The 19,373-nt window shown below is 38.7% G+C and overlaps 1 protein-coding gene across 1 annotated transcript; it reads right to left on the reverse strand.

Moving 5' to 3' along the window:
- Window positions 1-927: 927 nt before the first annotated feature.
- On the reverse strand, window positions 928-18,850 carry OPRM1 (opioid receptor mu 1). Its single transcript, XM_058163833.1, has 3 exons — window positions 18,642-18,850; window positions 5,157-5,509; window positions 928-1,454 (listed from the first exon to the last, which is right to left on the reverse strand). Exons 1-3 carry the CDS (start codon window positions 18,848-18,850, stop codon window positions 928-930), a joined length of 1,089 nt encoding a protein of 362 aa, XP_058019816.1.
- Between the last annotated feature and the right edge of the window lie 523 nt (window positions 18,851-19,373).

A 19,373-nucleotide genomic window follows, 5' to 3' on the forward strand; every position in this document is an offset into this window, starting at 1 on the left:
GAAATTCTGGTCCCAATTGTGGTCATAAGTTGAGGATTGCCTATATATATTTGCAGGAAGTCTTTAGTACAAGTAGTCCTGAATTTATGACCACAACTGAGCCCAAAATTTCTGTTGCTAACTGGGACAGTTGTTAAATAAGTTTTGTCCCATTTTATGACCTTTCTTGCCATACTTGTTAAGTGAATCACTGCAGTTGTTAAGGTAACAACAGAGTTGTTAAGTGAATCTGGCTTCCCTATCAATTTCGTTTGTCAAAAGGTTGCAAAAGGAGATCACATGACTTTGGGACACAGCAACGGTCATAAGTATGAACCAGTTGCCAAACATCTGAATTTTGAATACGTGATCATGGGGATGCTACAAAAGTTGTAATTGTGAAAAATGGTCATAAGTCACTTTTTCGGTGACTTTGAACAGTCACTAAGTGAACTGTTGTAAGTTGAGGACTACCTGTAATTGCAGGACTATTAAATATTGGAGAATTGGTTATGAGGCAGCTGCTAGTTCACACAGGTCGCATGGGCCAATGCTCTGATTTGGTATAAGAAGTTTCTAAATATACACAGTTCTAGAATGCTGAAGTTCTAGCAAGCATTCAGTAAGCCAAGACAATGAAAGCATCTCTTCTGTTTTCAGCATATGGAATATATAACACAATGATACCCAGACTGACTCTGGCTATGCAAGGAGCAACTTGAGGGGTTCTCTATCTCCCCATCATCATAGTAGGGCTGGCACATCCTTCCTAGTGCATTCCTAGTGATAAGTCTTCCCATCTTTGTGCATCACCTCAGCCGGGGGAAATAAATCGGAAGAATTTTATAAAACTTCCAGAAGCTACAGTTCAGTCAAGACCGTGACTTCAGAATTCATGTCATCTCCAGGAGGAATTCTTGTTTCCAAGGTTGACATCTCCACTTCTAGTCATACCTGCTGGTTAGTCCTGTCCATTGTGTGGGCACTAGAGGCACGCTCACGGGTGTGCTGACGGATGCGGGTGGAGTTTTGCTGTTCAATGGTTGAAGTTGTTGGGATGCAGAATTCTCTGAAACATCTTTTGAAGTTTTCATCTAGGAAGGCGTAAAGGATGGGATTGAGACAACTATTTGTGTATCCTAATGCAATGCAGAAGTGCCAGGAGATGGTTTGGAAAGTAGTTTCTGGAATATGGATCAAGGCTTTGATGATGACATAAATATGGATCGGAGTCCAGCAGACAATGAAAACAGCCACCACCACAAGGACCATCCTGGTGATCCTTCGAAGATTTCTGTCCTTTTCCTTGGAGCCAGAGAGCATCCGGACACTCTTCAGACGTAAAATCATCAACCCATAGCAGACCGTTATGATTAAGATGGGCATGATGAAGGCAAAGATGAAAACACAGATTTTCAGTAGGTTCTCCCAATACCACGCTGGATGCGAGAACTTAAGCGTGCAATCAATAGATCCTATGGAAATTAAAAGAAGACAAATGAATTCAAGCAGATCACGGCACTTTCTTTCACTGTTATTGTCCCTCCATCCGCTCACAAGCACAAGCGATAAGAAACAATTGCTTTTATATAACTTAAAATGAAACCGACTTGTAATCTTTGTTTTGTGAAAACCTATTCCCCATTGTGTTCAGACTTTTATTGTCACCATTGGGAGAAAAGATGACATGAATGGTTTGTATAATCTAAAAACACATCTATTATTTATTAATCACATTTATGTGGCCACTCATCTCACACAAAGTGACTCTGGGTGTCGTACAACAATTGAATAAAACAGCAGACAAATAAAAACAACCATTCATCAAGATAAAAAAATAATTGTTAAAATAAGAATATTAGTAAAAAAAATTAAATCTACAAACCAGGAAGAGAGCAAGTTTTGTCTCCAAATTCCCAAAGACTTTAGAACATAATCAGATTTTGAGGGATTTCCTAAATAATAATAAGGAAGGAGCAAGCCTAGCTATGGGGAAGGGGAGGGGGGGAGTTTCAGAAGAACGGCACCATGGCAGAGAGGACCAACCTCTGGAACTGCCAAATGCAAGTCCCTGGCCATAACACTTTTTTCTAGCTAGATCTAATGAGACAGGCCGATATAATCAGGGAGATAGAGAAATCAATATCAACATCAATACAAAATCAGCATCAATACAATTGAACGTGTCCAGAAATATTTTACAAGAAGAGTTCTCCATTCCTCTGAAAACAACAAAATACCTTATACCACCAGATTTGAAATCCTAGGCTTAGAAAACTTGGAACTCGGTTGCCTTCGACAAGACCTAAGTTTAACTCATAGAATCATCTATTGTAATGTCCTTCCTGTTAAAGACTACTTCAGCTTTAATTGCAATAATACAAGAGCAACCAATAGATTTAAACTTAATGTTAACCGCTTTAATCTAGATTGCAGAAAATATGACTTCTGTAACAGAATCATCAGTGCTTGGAATACTTTACCTGACTCTGTGGTCTCTTCCCATAATCCTAAAAGCTTTAACCAAAAACTTTCTACTATTGACCTCACCCCATACCTAAGAGGACCATAAGGGTGTGCATAAGAGCACAAACGTGCCTACTGTTCCTGTCCTATTGTTTTTCTTTTTCTTTTTCTTCTTCTTATATATATAATGCTTATTCCTCCTAATATTTAGTCATATATATGTTTATATACTATATAATCTTTTTTGTATGATACTTATATATATTGTTGTGACAAAAATAAATAAATAAATAAAAAATAAATAAAAATGTAATTAGGTAATTTGAGGGAGAACTGTAGACTTAGAAGCATTTTTAAAAAAATTGTTAATTGTTTTTATTAAACATATTTCATCATTTTACATCACATTTACAATTTTTACAGCATTCCAGCATCGATAATACTCATACATACATAACATACATAATATTCCTTGCTCTTCCTTTAACTATATACATTGTCTTTAAATTTTAGTAGTTCTCTTAAATTACCTTCATACTTAAATCTTTGCTTCTGTTCTCTAGCCATTTGTATCACATGTCCCAGACTAAATAATATTACTTTTTGTCTCTTTCTTTTAATTCCAATGTTAGCCTGTCCATCTTGGCACAATCTAACACCTTTTTGATCACCTTTCTCTTGGAGGGCATGCTGTCCTGTCTCCAATTTTGCACATAGGCAATTCTGGCTGCTGTTGTTACATGCAATATAATATATTGAATTTTCTTACTGTAGTTTGCTCTTATTATCTCTAGTAGAAATAATTCTGGTTTTAACTCAATTCTTTGACTCGTAATTTCTTCTAACCACTTTCTTAATCTGATCCAATACTTCCTGGCTTCTGGTTAGAAGCATTTTTAAGGAGATGCTTGAAAAATCTGATTTTTGCAAAGTTAGTTTGAACTGATATTGTTAAAAGAAAAACTGTTAAAATAGAATCTCCTCTTTAACTTTGACTCTTGAAGACTTCCTGAATATCAATATAGAAATGCTTTCTCTTCTTGTACAAAACATTTGTTTACAATGTTTTGTGCGATTTTATTTCCCAGCATAATGTATAATTGTGTTATTTCCTGACAGTCTCCCATTCAAATACTACTAGGCCAAATGATGGTTAACTTTTTAAAAAAACCACTCAGTATTGTCTAAATGCTGCCACGTAACTGGAGTAAAACGTGGTGGCTTTTTTCAAAATTTGCATTGTAGTTTTTGCTCTAAAATGGCCTAATGGGCTTAAAAATTTCCATATGTGAACAGTTATTCACATATGGCTATATTTATATAGAGATATAAATAAATGCATATCTATCTACAAGGATACCCCCCACATGCCTCAAACACTTGTTATATTAATTTTAAAACTCTGTGCACATTAATGCAAGATAGCATGGTTTTATTAATGAATGGATAAATTGAAAGAAGCACAAATAGCCTGGTTTATCTATTAGTATTTCTTAAATATCTGACATTTAGACAGTAATCTTATATACACTTAGTCCAAAGTAAAGCCTCATTAAACACAATGAAATTTACATCCAATGCTTGAGTAGTCCTTTCCACCGTTACATTTTGATACGTAGTTAAGCACTTGGGAGTATTTCCATTAATCTCAACTGTTTTATTGAGGAGACAGAAATGGAAATGCATTTCTTTAAGCGAAAATGCCAAATCTGAGACTTTTTCTAGTAATCAATGCTTATTTTAGGTAATGTTAGAATTTTTGCATATTCCTGAAACTCTTGGTTCGCTTCCCTTCTTTTTTTCTGCTGAGTATCTGGGTCTTTCAAACTATACTTCTTGGTCAGGTTGAAGGGTCATTCTGAAATAAATTTTGAACCTAGGTTGACAGAGAGTTTGAAAGAATACCTAGGAATGCCTTTCTGATAAGAATGGGGAGAAAACATAAACATTGAAAAAGAGACCCATCATCCCAGGAAAGGTGGGAAGCATGAGAAAACAGCTTAAAGTAACTCTGCCTTAATTAGGTGCAAGTTGATCTGGCTTTCAAGATTAATGTCAAGCTTTGTAAGGCAGGTAATTTTGGAACTAAGAACCAATTGGATTTCTGGAAGTATCTTTACTGCTGGTAGGGCAAAGTATATAATCAGAGAAAGAGACAGAGAGAGAGACAAGAGACAGACATATAGTGACATAGAGAGAGAGAGAGAGACAGACAGAGAGAGACAGGGAGGTATCTATCTATCTATCTATCTATCTATCTATCTATCTATCTATCTAAAAGGCACATTCATTCTTTATTTAAAATCTGATAAACAGTATCATTGCAGACCTGGTACAGTGCCCGATTCTAATTTAGCAATAGCAATACCACTTAAACTTATATACCGCCTCACAGTGCTTTACAGCCCTCTCTAAGTGGTTTACAAAATCAGCAAATTGCCCCCAACAATCTGGGTCCTCATTTTATCAACCTCAGAAGGATGGAAGGATGAGTCAACTCTGAGCCGGAGAGGATCGAATCCCAAGCAATCAGCAGAATTATCCTGCAATCCTGCATTCTAACCACTGAGCCACCACAGTTCTTCCAATTTGTTTTGGAACTACCTTAGGAATTTGTTTCTTCGTAAACCTGTCCCAGGCCCAGCTATGGACATTCAGTTAAAGAAACATTCAGCGTCCATTTGAAGGCAGGAAAAGAAATCCTAACTCACCATTGCTCTCTTTGGTGGTTGCCATCACCATCACTGGAATGCCAATTGCTGAAGAAATAATCCAGTTACAGACATTGACGATCTTGGCATTTCGAGGAGTGCGGAAATCCAAAGCCTTGACCGGGTGGCAAACAGCTATGTAGCGATCCACACTCATGGTGCAGAGGGTGAAAATACTTGTGAACATGTTATAGTAATCTATGGATATTACAATCTTACAAATAGTGGTACCGAACGGCCAGGTTCCCAGAAGATAATTCACACTTTGAAATGGCAGCGTACTTGTTGCTAAGGCATCGGCCAAGGCAAGGTTGAAAATATAAATGTTGGTGGCGGTCTTCATTTTGGTGTATCTAAACAAAAAAACCCAACAAAGTTGAGGCATGAAACTGTAAACAGAGATCATATGAAATTGCTACAATAGGCTTGTGATTAACCCAGCTGCAAAAGGCGGAGCTTCCCTTGAATTAAGTGTCTCACTGTATTTTTGTATAAAGAATCAACAACATGTTTTTTGATTAACACAGAAAGTTGACAAGAAGCATCTTTCCACCATGTAAATATGCCAGCTCTTTCTCTATCTCAGGATGAAAAAAAAATTAGAAATGCTTTAATTTTTTCCCTTTGTCTAGCAAGATATCTTAAATGCACATTATTTAACATTAAATAATTTCTTAAGGCAAAAAACAGTTTTTGTGTCTTTATATTAAAACCCAGATTTTCAATAGGATGTGTAGCACACAAACTAGTATCAAAAGATTATAAAAATTGATTTAGCCAGCACAACATTTGCACAAAGAATTAAACACATTTATATACCAGAAAAAAAAAGCCCTGTAAAATAATTTGTTTAACAATTACTGCAAAGAATAAGAAACTGAATTGCCTATTTCTTACAGCTGAAGTGGCTTCATAGCAGCACAAGTCTAGGCATTAAGCCGCCTAATATAGAAGCACCTTTATATAGGGGTATAGAAGCAGGGCTTTACCACACCAGAGAAGGATCTGGTGCAGACTGTGCAGAAAGAGACAGTCCAACAAATAGTGACAGGGTGTAAGTTGCAAGCAGGAAGACCATAAGCTGAACGGTACAACCAAATAGCTGGCATTGTGTACAGGAACATCTGCACAGTGATGAGTCCCTCTCAAGTCCAGATGAAAGATTCTGCAGATGTTCATGGAGAATAACAAGGCTATGACCTGAGTCCTTTGGGAGAAGGGCGGTATAAAAATTTAATAAATAAATAAATAAATAAATATGAGGGGCTTCCAGATACAGGTGCACAGGCAGGTACACTGTGGTAGAAGCAGGGCGTTACCACACAAGACAGACATCATGGTAGTAGACAAGGACCAGAAGACAGTGGTGGTGATAGATATAGTCATGCCAAGTGACTTCTTCTCAGGAAGAAGAAGTATGAGAAGCTGGAGAAATACAAGACCTAAAAGAGGAACTAGAAAGGTTGTGTAAAGTAAAGGCCAAAGTGGTCCCAGTGTACTCAAGGTTGTGACTCTTAAGTTGGGAGAGTGGTTCCAATAGATCCAAGGACCAACATCAGACCTCTCTGTCCAAAAGATTGCAGTGCTAGGAACAGCTAAGATATCACAGAGAACCCTCAAACTACCAGGTCTCTGGCAGAGGACATGAGATTGAGAAAGGCATATAGCAATAGCAATGGCACTTAGACTTACATACCACTTCATAGTGCTTTTATAGCCCTCTCTAAGCGGTTTACAGAGTCAGCATATTGCCACCAACCAGGGGTGAAATCTACTTACCTTCCTTACCGGCTCAAAAGTCCACACGCCGCGCGTGTCGCATCCGCGTGCAGACCTTCTGCAAATGCGCATAAGGTAAAAACCACATCCTGGTTAAAACCAGGAAGTAATGACACCCAGGTGGCAGGTGTTGCCGGTGGTTCGGCGATCGCTACCAGATCGCTGAACCACAGGTCACGATCGCTACCAGATTGCAAAATCCGGTTTGAACCAGGAGCATTTCACTCCTGCCCCCAACAATCTGGGTCCTCATTTAACCCACCCCGGAAGGATGGAAGGCTGAGTCAACCTTGAGCCAGTGAGATTTGAACTGCCGAACTGCAGCTAGCAGTCAGCTAAAGTAGCCTGCAGTACTTATTCTAACCACTGGGCCACCTCGGTTCTTACCACCCATAGGGATGAGAAGGGTTTGTTTTTATGATTGACATATATTTTTAAATAGACACACAGAGATAACACCATATTCTACTAGCAAGAAACTTTTAAAATCAATGCATATACTGTATTCCCAAATTAGATTTACATAGGTAAGATCTTATTCCAAAATCTGAATATTTATGAAGCCTTCTTTAACAGCATTTTGTTTCCTGAGGTTTTCTAATCTAAGAATAAATTTATGGTTGGAACATTTCATCCTTCCTAGCTCTAAGATCCACAGATAATATTTTCACTGCATTATAATATAGGAATTAGGGTCAGCAATACAGAATGCATCTTAATAACTTAGATGTTGGTCCTCTTCCCTGAACCCTTTTCGTTTCATTGCCCTATGCTTTGTCTTGAATCATTAATATTCTTATTCAAATTAAATTGTGCAGGTGTTGTCTCATCTTGACCCAGTGCAAATTAATTTGACTGCATCCTTCAGTTCTTCAGTCTTTAAGGGGAAAAAAACCAATTTCACTTTGGAGCAATAAGAAATTAACTGCTTTAAAGTCTAAGGTTATTTTTTTCACTAGCATAGGAAAAGTACACCTTGTTTTAATTTATTTTGTTTGCTTTTCAACAGAATGAGAACATTCAGATGTAGATCACCCCACTTTAGAGAAAAAAGTTGATTGGCTCACACAGGAGGTTTTTTATCATCATTATCACCATATCACCATCATCTCCATCTCTATCTCCTCCTCCTTTGTTGTTTTATGATACATAGATTTAGAAAATACTTGCAGGCAAATTTCCCCCTATTGTAGAAATATTTTTTTAAAAAACATCAGATAGTGAAGCATTTTTATGCACAGAAAAAAAGTGAGAGAGGGATTCACAAATTATCTACTGGACAGTGTTAGAATCATAGAATGGAAGGTTGGAAGGAACCTTGGAGATTTCGATTTAAACACCTCTAGCAAAGGGAACATTTCATCTCCAGACACAGTCATATTGACATAAAAACTATTGAATAGCTTTTACCATTAGAAAAATATTCCTGTTCTCCAACCAAAATCTATTTCCTTGTAATTTAAACTTTTTGTTTCTTGTCCTGTCGATAAATTACTATGGTAGGTAGATTGGATTGGAGGAGGCTTTCTACTTTCCTTGGAATCCTGCCTGAAATTAGTGGGTTGAAGAGCAATACATTATTTCTGCAATTGGAGAAATCCCTGTTTAACAAGTTTGCCATTATTCCATTACTTGCCATATCCATTACCTGCTGACTTGCGACTCTGCAAAGTTATGATTGACTCAAGATTATACATTTCCCCTTAGCCCTTTCTCAAGTCATAAAACTGAATTCATTACATGCCCAAGATAAAGAAGCAAGCAAATCTATTTTGCAAAATTAATTCCATTTAATATGAAAACAATAGCATCTATCACAACTCACTAGCCAAAGTAGCTAATTATGTCTATGCTGATATAACTGAGGGTTAAGAATATATAATGCACGGTAACTGACTCATCTCTATTTATTCTAATAATACTTTTGACTTTTGGGTTAGTGTGTTGCACTAGAAAGAAATCCATCCTAAGCTATAAAAGTTCTTTTGGTGACTTGGTGCCAATCAACTCTTTTTCAGCTTATCCTACCTATTAGATGGGCTTTTATTTTGGGGGGGGGGTTAGAATGTAGGATGAAGCTGCTGGAGGAAAAAGTAGAAAATAAATCTAACAAATATATGGATAAATACCATTTTAATGCTCTTCCCCATTTTCCCCATATTGCATTTTATATAATTGGTTCGGACATAAACTGTCTTTTTTTTCCCTCCTAGAAAGACTTGTGGCAGTCTGTTAGAGTAGATATGACTTCCTCTTTGTAAAGCAATGCATATATTATTTTATTGGTGCCAGGTTGGAATAGGAAAAGATAAGGAAGCCAAGAGTTGTATTTGAAAATGGGTTTCCTATGAGCAGAGTTTTTATATAAAGAAATACATTTTTTCTTCACTACTTTCTCACAATTTTGTTTCCTGGGTCTTGTTATGTATTTATGACAGGAGCTAAATGACAGGCAATTCTTCTTCAATGTATTTCTTCATTGCAATTCTAGCCGTGCAGTCATGCACTGAGGGAAATCTGGCAAGATCCTGGAAAAGATAATCAAGCAATGGATCTGCAAATACCTACCTAGAAACCATGAATTGGTCAAAAACATATTATGTCCGACCAAACTTATTGGAGTCTTTGACAAAATGACTAAATTAGTGGACCACAGCCTACTTTGTGATAATTTTTTAAAAAATGTGCTAGTTAGTATCATTACCAGATAGATTCATAACTGGTTGACCAACAAAACTTAATGTTTATTCTTCAATTGAACTACAACTATATGGAGGGAGGCCAATGCTGGTTTTGGTCACCATGATACAAAAAAAGGTGTTGAGACTCTAGAATGTGTGTAGAGAATAACAATAACAATGACTGGAGGATAAAACACACGATGAAAGGTTGCAGGAACATGGTATGTCTAATCTAACAAAGAAAAGGACTAGGAATGACTTAATAGCAGTCTTCCAATATCTTAGGGGCTGCCAGAGAGGAGGGGTTGTTCTATTCTCAGAAGCACCCGAGAGAAGAAGAAGAATATCGTTTGGGAACTTATCAAAGAGATCCAGAACTAAGAACTAAGAGAGATCCAGAACCTAGAACTAAGGAGAAATTTCCTGACAGCGAGAACAATTAATTAATTAATAGTTAATCAGTGGAACAACTTGCCTCCAGAAGCTTTTGTGGTGGGTAAGGCATAAGAATTTCATTATGCTTATCCAATAAGTTGTACAATGAACTTTAGGTGTGACTTCCGCTGAAAATGACTAAAAAGAAAAAACCAAGGCAGAAGGCTTTCATGCTGGTCTCCTAGTCCCAGGAAATGACAAGATACCAAACCGTATTTGCAATAAATGCTTAGAAATACTTATTTTTATAGTGCTTCATGTTTTAGGAATGACCTGCTTTAGAGAATCTTCCTGTACAGTTTTAAACAGTGTATCACACAGTATAAGGGCCCGTTCACTTTCATTAGTCAGTATTTCAGATCCTCTTTTTCAAAATCTCATAATGTAAACCTTTGCATATACCTTGCCATAGTTTTTCAAATCCTATTTATTTTGGAAGACTTTGTGTGTTAAGGCAATAAGTAGGTTGTTCTTAATTTAAGTGGATTGAGTTTTTCTTCCCCGAATGGACAGTGGATTCATCGATCAAAGACAGAGAGAGAGACAGAGAAAGAGAGAAAGAGAGAGAGAGAGAGGGAGAGAGGGAGGGAGGGAGACAGAGACATATAGATAATAATTCGAGTTTCAAGATTGTGCTAAACCAGATTTTATTTAACTCTGTTTTCTGAAATAAATTGCAATGTTGTGGAATCCTACATCACTTTAAATCGTAAAACATCATTTAGAAACTACAGTTGCTCTGCCAAAAGCATAACAGTTTAGCATGATACATGAATTCAGTCATCAAAATTGTTACTACAAGATATGGTTATAGCTGCTGCCTTAGAAGGCTTTACAAAAGGTATGATATAAATTGATGGGAGATGAGTCCATGATTTGCTATTACTATCTGGAAATGTTATACCCAGAATTACCCTCTTATCATTTGGGAATAAAAGCAGTTATGTGGGTCATAAACATCACGCTTCACTTTTGAGATTTCAAGAGACATTTGGATACATGTCCTTGGAAACATAATATTGGATGAAATGGCCTATGTAACACATCAATATATCTTCCTGTCTTGTAAAATGTTACACTGTAATGGAATGCCAAGAACTAAACTTCACTTAGAGCCAGATTATCTTTTCGTGACTCACAGAACCTCTATGATTAAAGAACTGAGTTGCAATGGAGGCTTTAACAAAGAAAGATGACTTCCCCAATCCTTCCATTCTCTATAGTTCTGCACCAGTATTGTTCCAAAAGTTTCTTCCTTCAACAAGAACAATTTGTGAGGAAGCACAAATCTGTGAAATTTCCTTCCTCTCTGTTTGAATGGGTGTTTCCCATGAGTAGAATTTCATTCATTGGAACTCTGGATGCAATCCATATAATTTGCGCTCTCTGTCCTTAGCTGAACTCCTCTCCCAAGTTAGTATGCTTCAGTTTTGAGCCAAGGCATGTACATGCAAAACAAGGGGATGGGAGGAGAAATGACATTTTAGCCATGGTGTTCATGTGTATTTGAAACCTATATTCTCTGCAATTTATAATGGGAAATCAAATTCAGAATTCTCAGTAGGCTGCAACACTGCCTTTAAAACCTAATACTTAAACATTGTTGGAATTATTTAAAATCTGAGTTCTGCTAAAAACTGCCTTTAAATATAGCCATGAATTACATTAAAAAAAAATAGCCTATATCCCTGGTGGCGAACCTATGGCATGCATGCCACAGGTGGCACGTGGAGCCCTCTCTGCGGGCACATGAGCTTTTGCCAAGGTCAGCTCCACCGCGCATGCTTGCACGTCTCCCACCAGCCAGCTGATTTTCTGATCTCTGGCGTGGGGGTGGGGTGCATGCAGGAGATCACATGCATGCATGGGAGGAGCGCAGAGGGTGTGTGCGGTGCATTTTTGGTCCATGGGGGGTCACATGCACATGCACAGGGGTCACGTGGGGGATCGTGCACATATGTGCAAGGACGGGGGTCATGCAGGAAGTCACATGCACATGCACAGGGGGCTAGGGCGCACATGGGGACATTGCATTATAGGTTGCAACCCCCCCGCGTTTACCCTGCTTTTGGCACGTGACGGCAAAAAGGTGAGCCATCACTGGCCTATACGCAGTGGTGGGATTCAGCCAGTTTGCACCACTTCGGGAGAACCGGTTGTTAACTTTGTGAGCAGTTTGGCAAACTGGTTGTTGGAAGAAATCATTAGGATAGAGAACCGGTTGTTAAATTACTTGAATCCCACCACTGCCTATATGATATAATGCCAATCTAAATTATGAGCTACTGTTTTCGCAGAAATAATATTCGACTCCTGCCCTTTTTAATCTATGTATTACTAAAGAAATATACTTTTAAGGTAGAGTAGGCAGTGTTGGAGTCTAACTCTCAAAGTATATGGCTCTCTTCTCAAACAAAACGATGAGGCTAAAATAATAAAAAGGGTATGTCGTGATATAAACTCCATCCTTTCATATTTGCATTACAACAGCACCCAACAATATGCTATGGACAGAGTCTTCATTGTGGCATTGCAACAACACACACATTTCACCACTTCCCCTCCTCCTGTGTGTCTCAAAAGCCCTCTCCCCCCCACCCGACAAGGCCTCCCAAGGATTCATTTGTATCTTCTAAAACAGGGGTCTCCAACCTTGGCAACTTTAAGCCTGAAGGACTTCAACTCCTAGAATGCCCTAGCCAGCTTTGCTGGCTGGGGAATTCTGGGAGTTGAAGTCCTCCAGGCTTAAAGTTGCCAAGGTTGGAGACCCCTGCTCTAGAGATACCTTCACATGGAGCCTTTGAGACACACAGGAAGAAGGCAAGTGGTGAAATATGTGTTGCAATGTCATAGCGAAAACTGCCATAAGATTGCAGTCCTGACTGAGGAAATGATGTGGGCTTTTATGCCTTATATGTTTCTTATGTCCTTGGGCCAGATGGTAACTTCGAGCTCTAGAAGAAATAGCATTAGCCACAGCCATAGGTATGTCTCTTGAGGAAATAGAAGTAAAATGAGGGATTGAGGGCATGTAAAATGATGTTTCTGTGTTAGGTAACAGTGTGAGTGGGTTTTCAACTATATAGTGGCGCAGCAAAAGAAATAAATGCACAACATCCTCCCTGTGGGTAGGATTTAAAAGGCACCAGAGAATCTGATCATGCTTCTAGCAGAGATAAAGTAAAGGTAAAGGTTCCCCTCGCACATATGTACAAGTCATTCCCGACTCTAGGGGGCGATGCTCATCTCTGTTTCAAAGCCGAAGAGTCAGCGCTGTCCGAAGATGTCTCCATGGTCATGTGGCCGGCATGATTAAATGCCAAAGGCACACGGAACGCTGTTACCTTCCCACTAAAAGTGGTCTCTATTTTTTCTACTTGCATTTTTTACGTGCTTTCGAACTGCTAGGTTGGCAGAAGCTGAGACAAGTAACAGGAGCTCATCCCATTACGCGGCACTAGGGATTCGAACCGCTGAACTGCCAACCTTTCGATAGAAAAGATCAGCATCTTAGCCATTGAGCCATCACGTCCTTGTTAACAGAGATACTTTTATCTAAATCAGACATAAGCAATATGTAGCCCATGGCTTGGGTGCTTTATAAAATACCACTATTAATTCACCATGGTAAAAATAAATGATGGATAAGGAACAAAAATCATGTAAACCTTTGTCTAAGTTTAACAGATGTTTTCTGATAAATCTAGAGATCTCATTATTCCCTTCAAAGTTTAGAGATTTGAGGAGAGAATACCATTTCTTAACAAATTCTTAATATTAAAAGGAATGCGCTTTAGATGGTTAATACCTGAAGGAATCTTGGTGACATGGCAAGAACAAAGACATAGACTAGATTCTATCGAAAAAGCGAAACTATTTTATGAACGATTAGGTGGACCCCCTAGAAGAAGATCTGGGAGCAGTAGGAGATACAAAGCAAAAAGATGAAGAGAAAGATAAAGAAGAAAGCGTGAAAGAAAAGATGAAATGAAGGAAGTCCTGCCCTTTTCCACTTCAGTGACTTAACCTGCCATCTCATTTAGGAGACTTGGTTTTTTGAACATTTTTGATCTAGATTACCAAGACATAAGAAGTGGAAAGGAGTAGGAATCCCTTTATTTCACTTTGAAGGGGATAAGAAGCTGTCTGGACTTGTCACAAGACATCTGTTAAATTTAGACAAAGGTTTACATAATCCGCCCCCCCCCTTTCCATCATTTATTTCTTCTAGATTAGATCAAAGGTGTATGGAATCTGGTCTGGCCTGGCATCCTGTTTTTGTCAATGCAATCTAGTTGCCTTTGGGAAGTTCTTAAATAGGGCATCAATACAACTGATCTTTACCTTCTTATTCTCAAATATTGATGTCCCAAGACATAATATTTGATTTCTAGGGACAACATTGTGACTAATGGCACCGTTATGCTTATCCCCAAAGAATTAGTCCAGAATTAATACTGTGAATTAATTAATGATCAATACAGAATGTATAAGCATATTCCATGGTTTATGGACTAGAAGACCTCCAAGGTCCCTTCCAACTCTGTTATTCTTAGTTGACATGATGAAATGCTGTTATTCAAAAGTGTTCACCTATCCTGAGTTACAAACTTTCTATGCAACCTTGCATAACAGTCATTTTTACCAGCATTGCACCAAAACAGCCTAAACATTAATCTAAATGGATTTTGATGACTTCAGCACATATTTCCACAAAATCAATATGCACACTATACAGTTGCTAGGCTGTTAGGATAATCCTTGCTGAATATACAGCAAGTATTTGAAACACCAAGTAAATAATTTCTTTCATTAGTATCCAGAATAGAATTTTTAGCTGTGTGAAAATATCACCATTCAATTATTTGTCATAGCATTCCATATTTCTCAGAAATAAATCTGTAAGTAGGGTTCTATCATACAATTGTGGGCATTGCCCTTACTGAACCGAGTGCTATGGCTATGAGAAAACGATTTAGCAGGTTTTTTTAAATTAAAATCAACAGGACGTTATCAAACATTTATACAGAATTTTAGATGCATGCATATGTATGCACTCATGCTCTGGTGCACACAATGTTACTGACACTCATAAAACAGTAACTGCCACCATTTATTACATCTTATTGAGAGTGTAAAAGTAAGCCTTACATTATTACATCATGCAAATCTTAAAGCTGAGGTATCATAGGTGAAGCATTATGACTTAGAATATATCTGTGGGGAAGATAAAACTTACTGTAAATGCAACTGCTCTATAGAACTGATTGGTAACATTATGAAAAACAGCCATGGATAGCTTGAGGAACAGGAAGGAAGGTAGATTAGAGCAGAAGGAAAGAGAAAGGATTATTTGATCTTTTCCCCTTAGGCTGCTTTTGCCACTCCAAAATTGCTTTCTCCTCTAGAAGAAAGAGATGCAAGTCCCAAATATTTGTTTCCACTGATGGAAAAGGAACTTGTTCCGGCAAACGGTAGCAATGGCAAAGAAAGGGAAATATTAAAGAGTCCTTTCCCATGTCTCATGCTCTGTGCTGTGGTGGTTTCCCATTGGTTTTTTTGTTTAATGGAAGAAAGCTATCTCCTTTTCAGTGTCACATGTCATTTAAATATCAAAACTTATTTAAAAAGTACGTCTGAGCACTCCATGCCAATATTCTGAATTTTTTTTCCCAGGTGATTTTTTTGGTACCCATTTCATTCCAGGCCTGCTTGCTTTATAATTACTAATTGTGTGCAATATTACTCTTTTCCGAATATTTTTGTAGCTGCCTATTCCCTTTACACATCAACCTACATTTGAAATCACTTCTGACTGATAGTTTAAAGGTCTGTAAAGCACACATTCACAACAGTCAATGAGCATTATAGGCTGTAATTGCATCCCCAGGGAGAGCTAGCAAATATCTAGCCGACATTCTAATTGCTCCCTGTTGTGATTTCTTGATTTAATCAGAAATGAAAATGGTCTCCTATAAAGTGTATGTAGATTATGAAACTGGAAATGTTAACTACTAGAAGTTAACTATTTATTTATTTATTTTAGAGAATTGGTGTCCCCTTCTTGCAAACCACGCAACATGCCATGCTCATGGTAGTCTCACAGTCGCATTTCGCATCAGTGTCAGAAAAAGGAATGGGCATAAGATTAAATCTGATCTCTCAGTTTCTTGCCTTTATGTCTGAAAAACAATCCAGTGTTAGGAAGCTCACAGTTATTTATTTATCTTTTTATTCGCTTTTCCCTGCTTCCAAAGAACTCTATTCTATCCTCAAAAATCCTCTATCAGTGGGCAAGAGTGAAAGGAAACAAAGTCTAGATGGTTTTTTTTAGTAGAGAACTGAACCTGGATATTTCAGGTACCCTGAAAACTTTTTTAAAAAGCATTTCTCTTATGCAAGGAGGGGAAAAATAAATCTGCCATAATTCTATCAATCACGTCTTTTACTGCAATATCAACTATGAGCTTAATTACTGCAAGACATCATTGAGAATCCTGTAATAATCATCCGAAGGCTCATTAGAAGGATAGTAATCTATCCTTCTGCAAAAGAAAAGTGTGTCAATAGTTCTGTAGCCATTATGGTCCTGTTGTGGAAATCCCAAGTCCTCTAAGGCAAGGAAGATCAACGTGGGCTCATTCAGTTATTGAACCTGAACTCCCACCAGCCTGCTTCATGGTGAGGCATGATAGGAATTGCAATCGGAAAATGTCTCCAATTGTTTCCCCTCCTGTTCCAAGGAGAGCAAAGCCATTTAGTCAGAGAGAAACAAAGCCTGCTCAGTAGCTTCAAAAGGTTCAGCATCAAGTGAAAAGAAAAATAGAAAATTGATGACATAGAAGAGAATGGCCTAGACATGCTACTTATGCCTAGTGGCATCTTTACTTTGGATGATGCTATCTACATGCATCAAGCATAGCTTTTTGCTAGCCAACACGGCCCTGCTGGCAGCGAAGATAAGGAATTAAACAGCTGGCACCAGACTGGGAAGTGCCAGCTTCTAGTATTCTAAAGGATGGCAAGAACTCTCATCCCCCAATATTTAATCTGTTCTTATGGGTTGCATTTAGATATGAACGAATGCCCACCTTACATTAAAACAGAGATGAGAAAGATAGGTTTTTTTTTCTTGGAAAAAAAGAAGTGGAGATAAATGTTGGACAGTAAACATCCCTTTCTTCCTTCCCTTTCTTTTCTTAAGGCAAAGAACTCTTCCCCACTTCCCCAGCTTGGTTCCCAGAAGCAACAATTTCCACCTGTTGTTATCCATCATTTCAATAGATGGTGCTGTGTTCCCATAGATATTGATTGTAGCTCATTTCTCTGAAGCATTTGTGGAATGCTAGAAGTAATTTTTTCTCTCCTTGGCCTTTATTAAACAAATCCAATTTAATACCAAACACCTATTAAAAACATACAAAAGAACATGGTTCCTTTCATTAAGAACAGGCAGCCAATATCCTTAAACTTGAGGCAGATTCCACTACAGAAAACTTCCAAAGGATATAATTATCTTTGTGGAAGAAGACCGCTTTGCCATTTCTTTGGCTGAGGAATACTCTTGCTGGGAAAATAAATTTAGGCTCTTTTAGTAGAATTTCCTAATTGATACAAAGAAAGGGATTTTGGGCACAAAGTTCAGATGAGGAAAGAAATAGGAAATTAAACATCTGATTTGATTGTTGGAACTGCACTGCAATTCCAATGCCTCTCTAACATATTTCACTTCCTTGTATACTTCCTCTACTTTATTTCATTATATCTGATTTGGATTTGGGTTGCAGAAGTAGTCTACATATTTTAACTTTTTGTTTTTACATTATTCTCAGGCACATAAACAACTTTATTAACATGAAATAACTTTTGCTTGCCTTGAATGGTTATGCTGCACAAATGATCATTCGAAACAGCATGCTTTTTTCACCCCAAAACACACATTTTTTTTGTAGTTACATTAAGCAAAGCATAGTTATATTAAGCAAAGATTTTCACTTTCTTACTTCCTAATTAATGCCCATATCCTTTCTAAAATATAATTAGAAAATATTCTTCAGAATCATCCTAGAAGAACTGCTACTGCTTTCAAAATGCCTTTGGATCTTAAAAATGCTCTCATTGACAATCAGATTTGTATTTTTGTATTTGCCAGAATGGAGATGCTATATCAATCCTCTGGGACTGAAATCAGGAGTAATCATTTACTTGAAACATGTAACAATATTGTGGACACTCATAGATGTACTCTTTAGTAGGATTTGATCCCAGATGTGTCTAACTTGCTTTTATGAGGAAGAACCACTGAATAATTTCTTTTTGGCGAGAGAGAAAGCATCCCCTAACCCCCCCCCCACAAGCCTTTGGAGTTTTAGCAAGAGAAGAACCACACGCCTTTTTCTCTGCCACTTAGCTTGTCCAGATCCAATAGAGAACCGTTTCCTTGACTTTGGTGGTCCATCATCACTATCACCACCACCATCATCACCATCATCAAATTCCCAAGCCTCCCTCCGTGCATACTTTGCTTCAGCAGCTCTTTTGCTGTCCCCCCACCCCTCGGGCAGCTCCTCCCCACTGCCGGTCTTCTTACCTGATGATGACATACATGACCAAGAAGTTCCCGAAGAGCCCCACTACACATACGACGGAATAGAGGGCCATGATCACTATGGCTGTGATCATGGAAGGGCTGACCCCAGAACATAAACTGCCTCCTCGTCCCCCAAGAGTCCCATTGGGTCCGCCGCAAAAAAGCTGGGTGCTGTTGGGCTCGCTCTGGTTCCAGCTGTCTGCTTCCATAATCGTGGCCGACCTTCACTCCCCTTAATCGCCTGGCGTCTGGCTAGTAAGCGCCAGGAGTCAGAACGCAGGAGGAGGGCGCGGGAAGAATGGGTGCCGGGAGCTGTCCCTGGTGCTGACCACCTAGTTAGGTGCGAAGACGCCTTCCTGGGCGAGGAAGCCACCCAAGGCGGGAGTCCCATCCAACGCTCTCTTTAGTCAGTTTCCGAAGGAGGACGGGGTCCCTGCAGTTGCCTGACGCGGCTGAGAGAGAAGTGAAGGACCCGTCGCACCTTGAAGCTGAAGCCTTGGGGAAACGTTGCCTCCTTCTGCGGTTTCCACCGCATTCCCCCCATCGAGCGCCGAGGGAGAAGGAGGTCGAGGGACGGGAGAACGGAGAGAGAGAAAAAAGTGTGGAAAGAAAGTCTTTGCAGGAATAAACCCACCGGAGCCTCTCCTCCCTTCAGATGTGCTCGCGCGCGCACACGTGTGTTCGCACAGCTGACTCTGATACACGCGCACACGTGCGCAAGTTGACCGGGAT

The sequence above is a fragment of the Ahaetulla prasina genome, chromosome 1 (genome assembly GCF_028640845.1).
Source record: "Ahaetulla prasina isolate Xishuangbanna chromosome 1, ASM2864084v1, whole genome shotgun sequence".
Taxonomy (NCBI): Eukaryota; Metazoa; Chordata; class Lepidosauria; order Squamata; family Colubridae; genus Ahaetulla; species Ahaetulla prasina.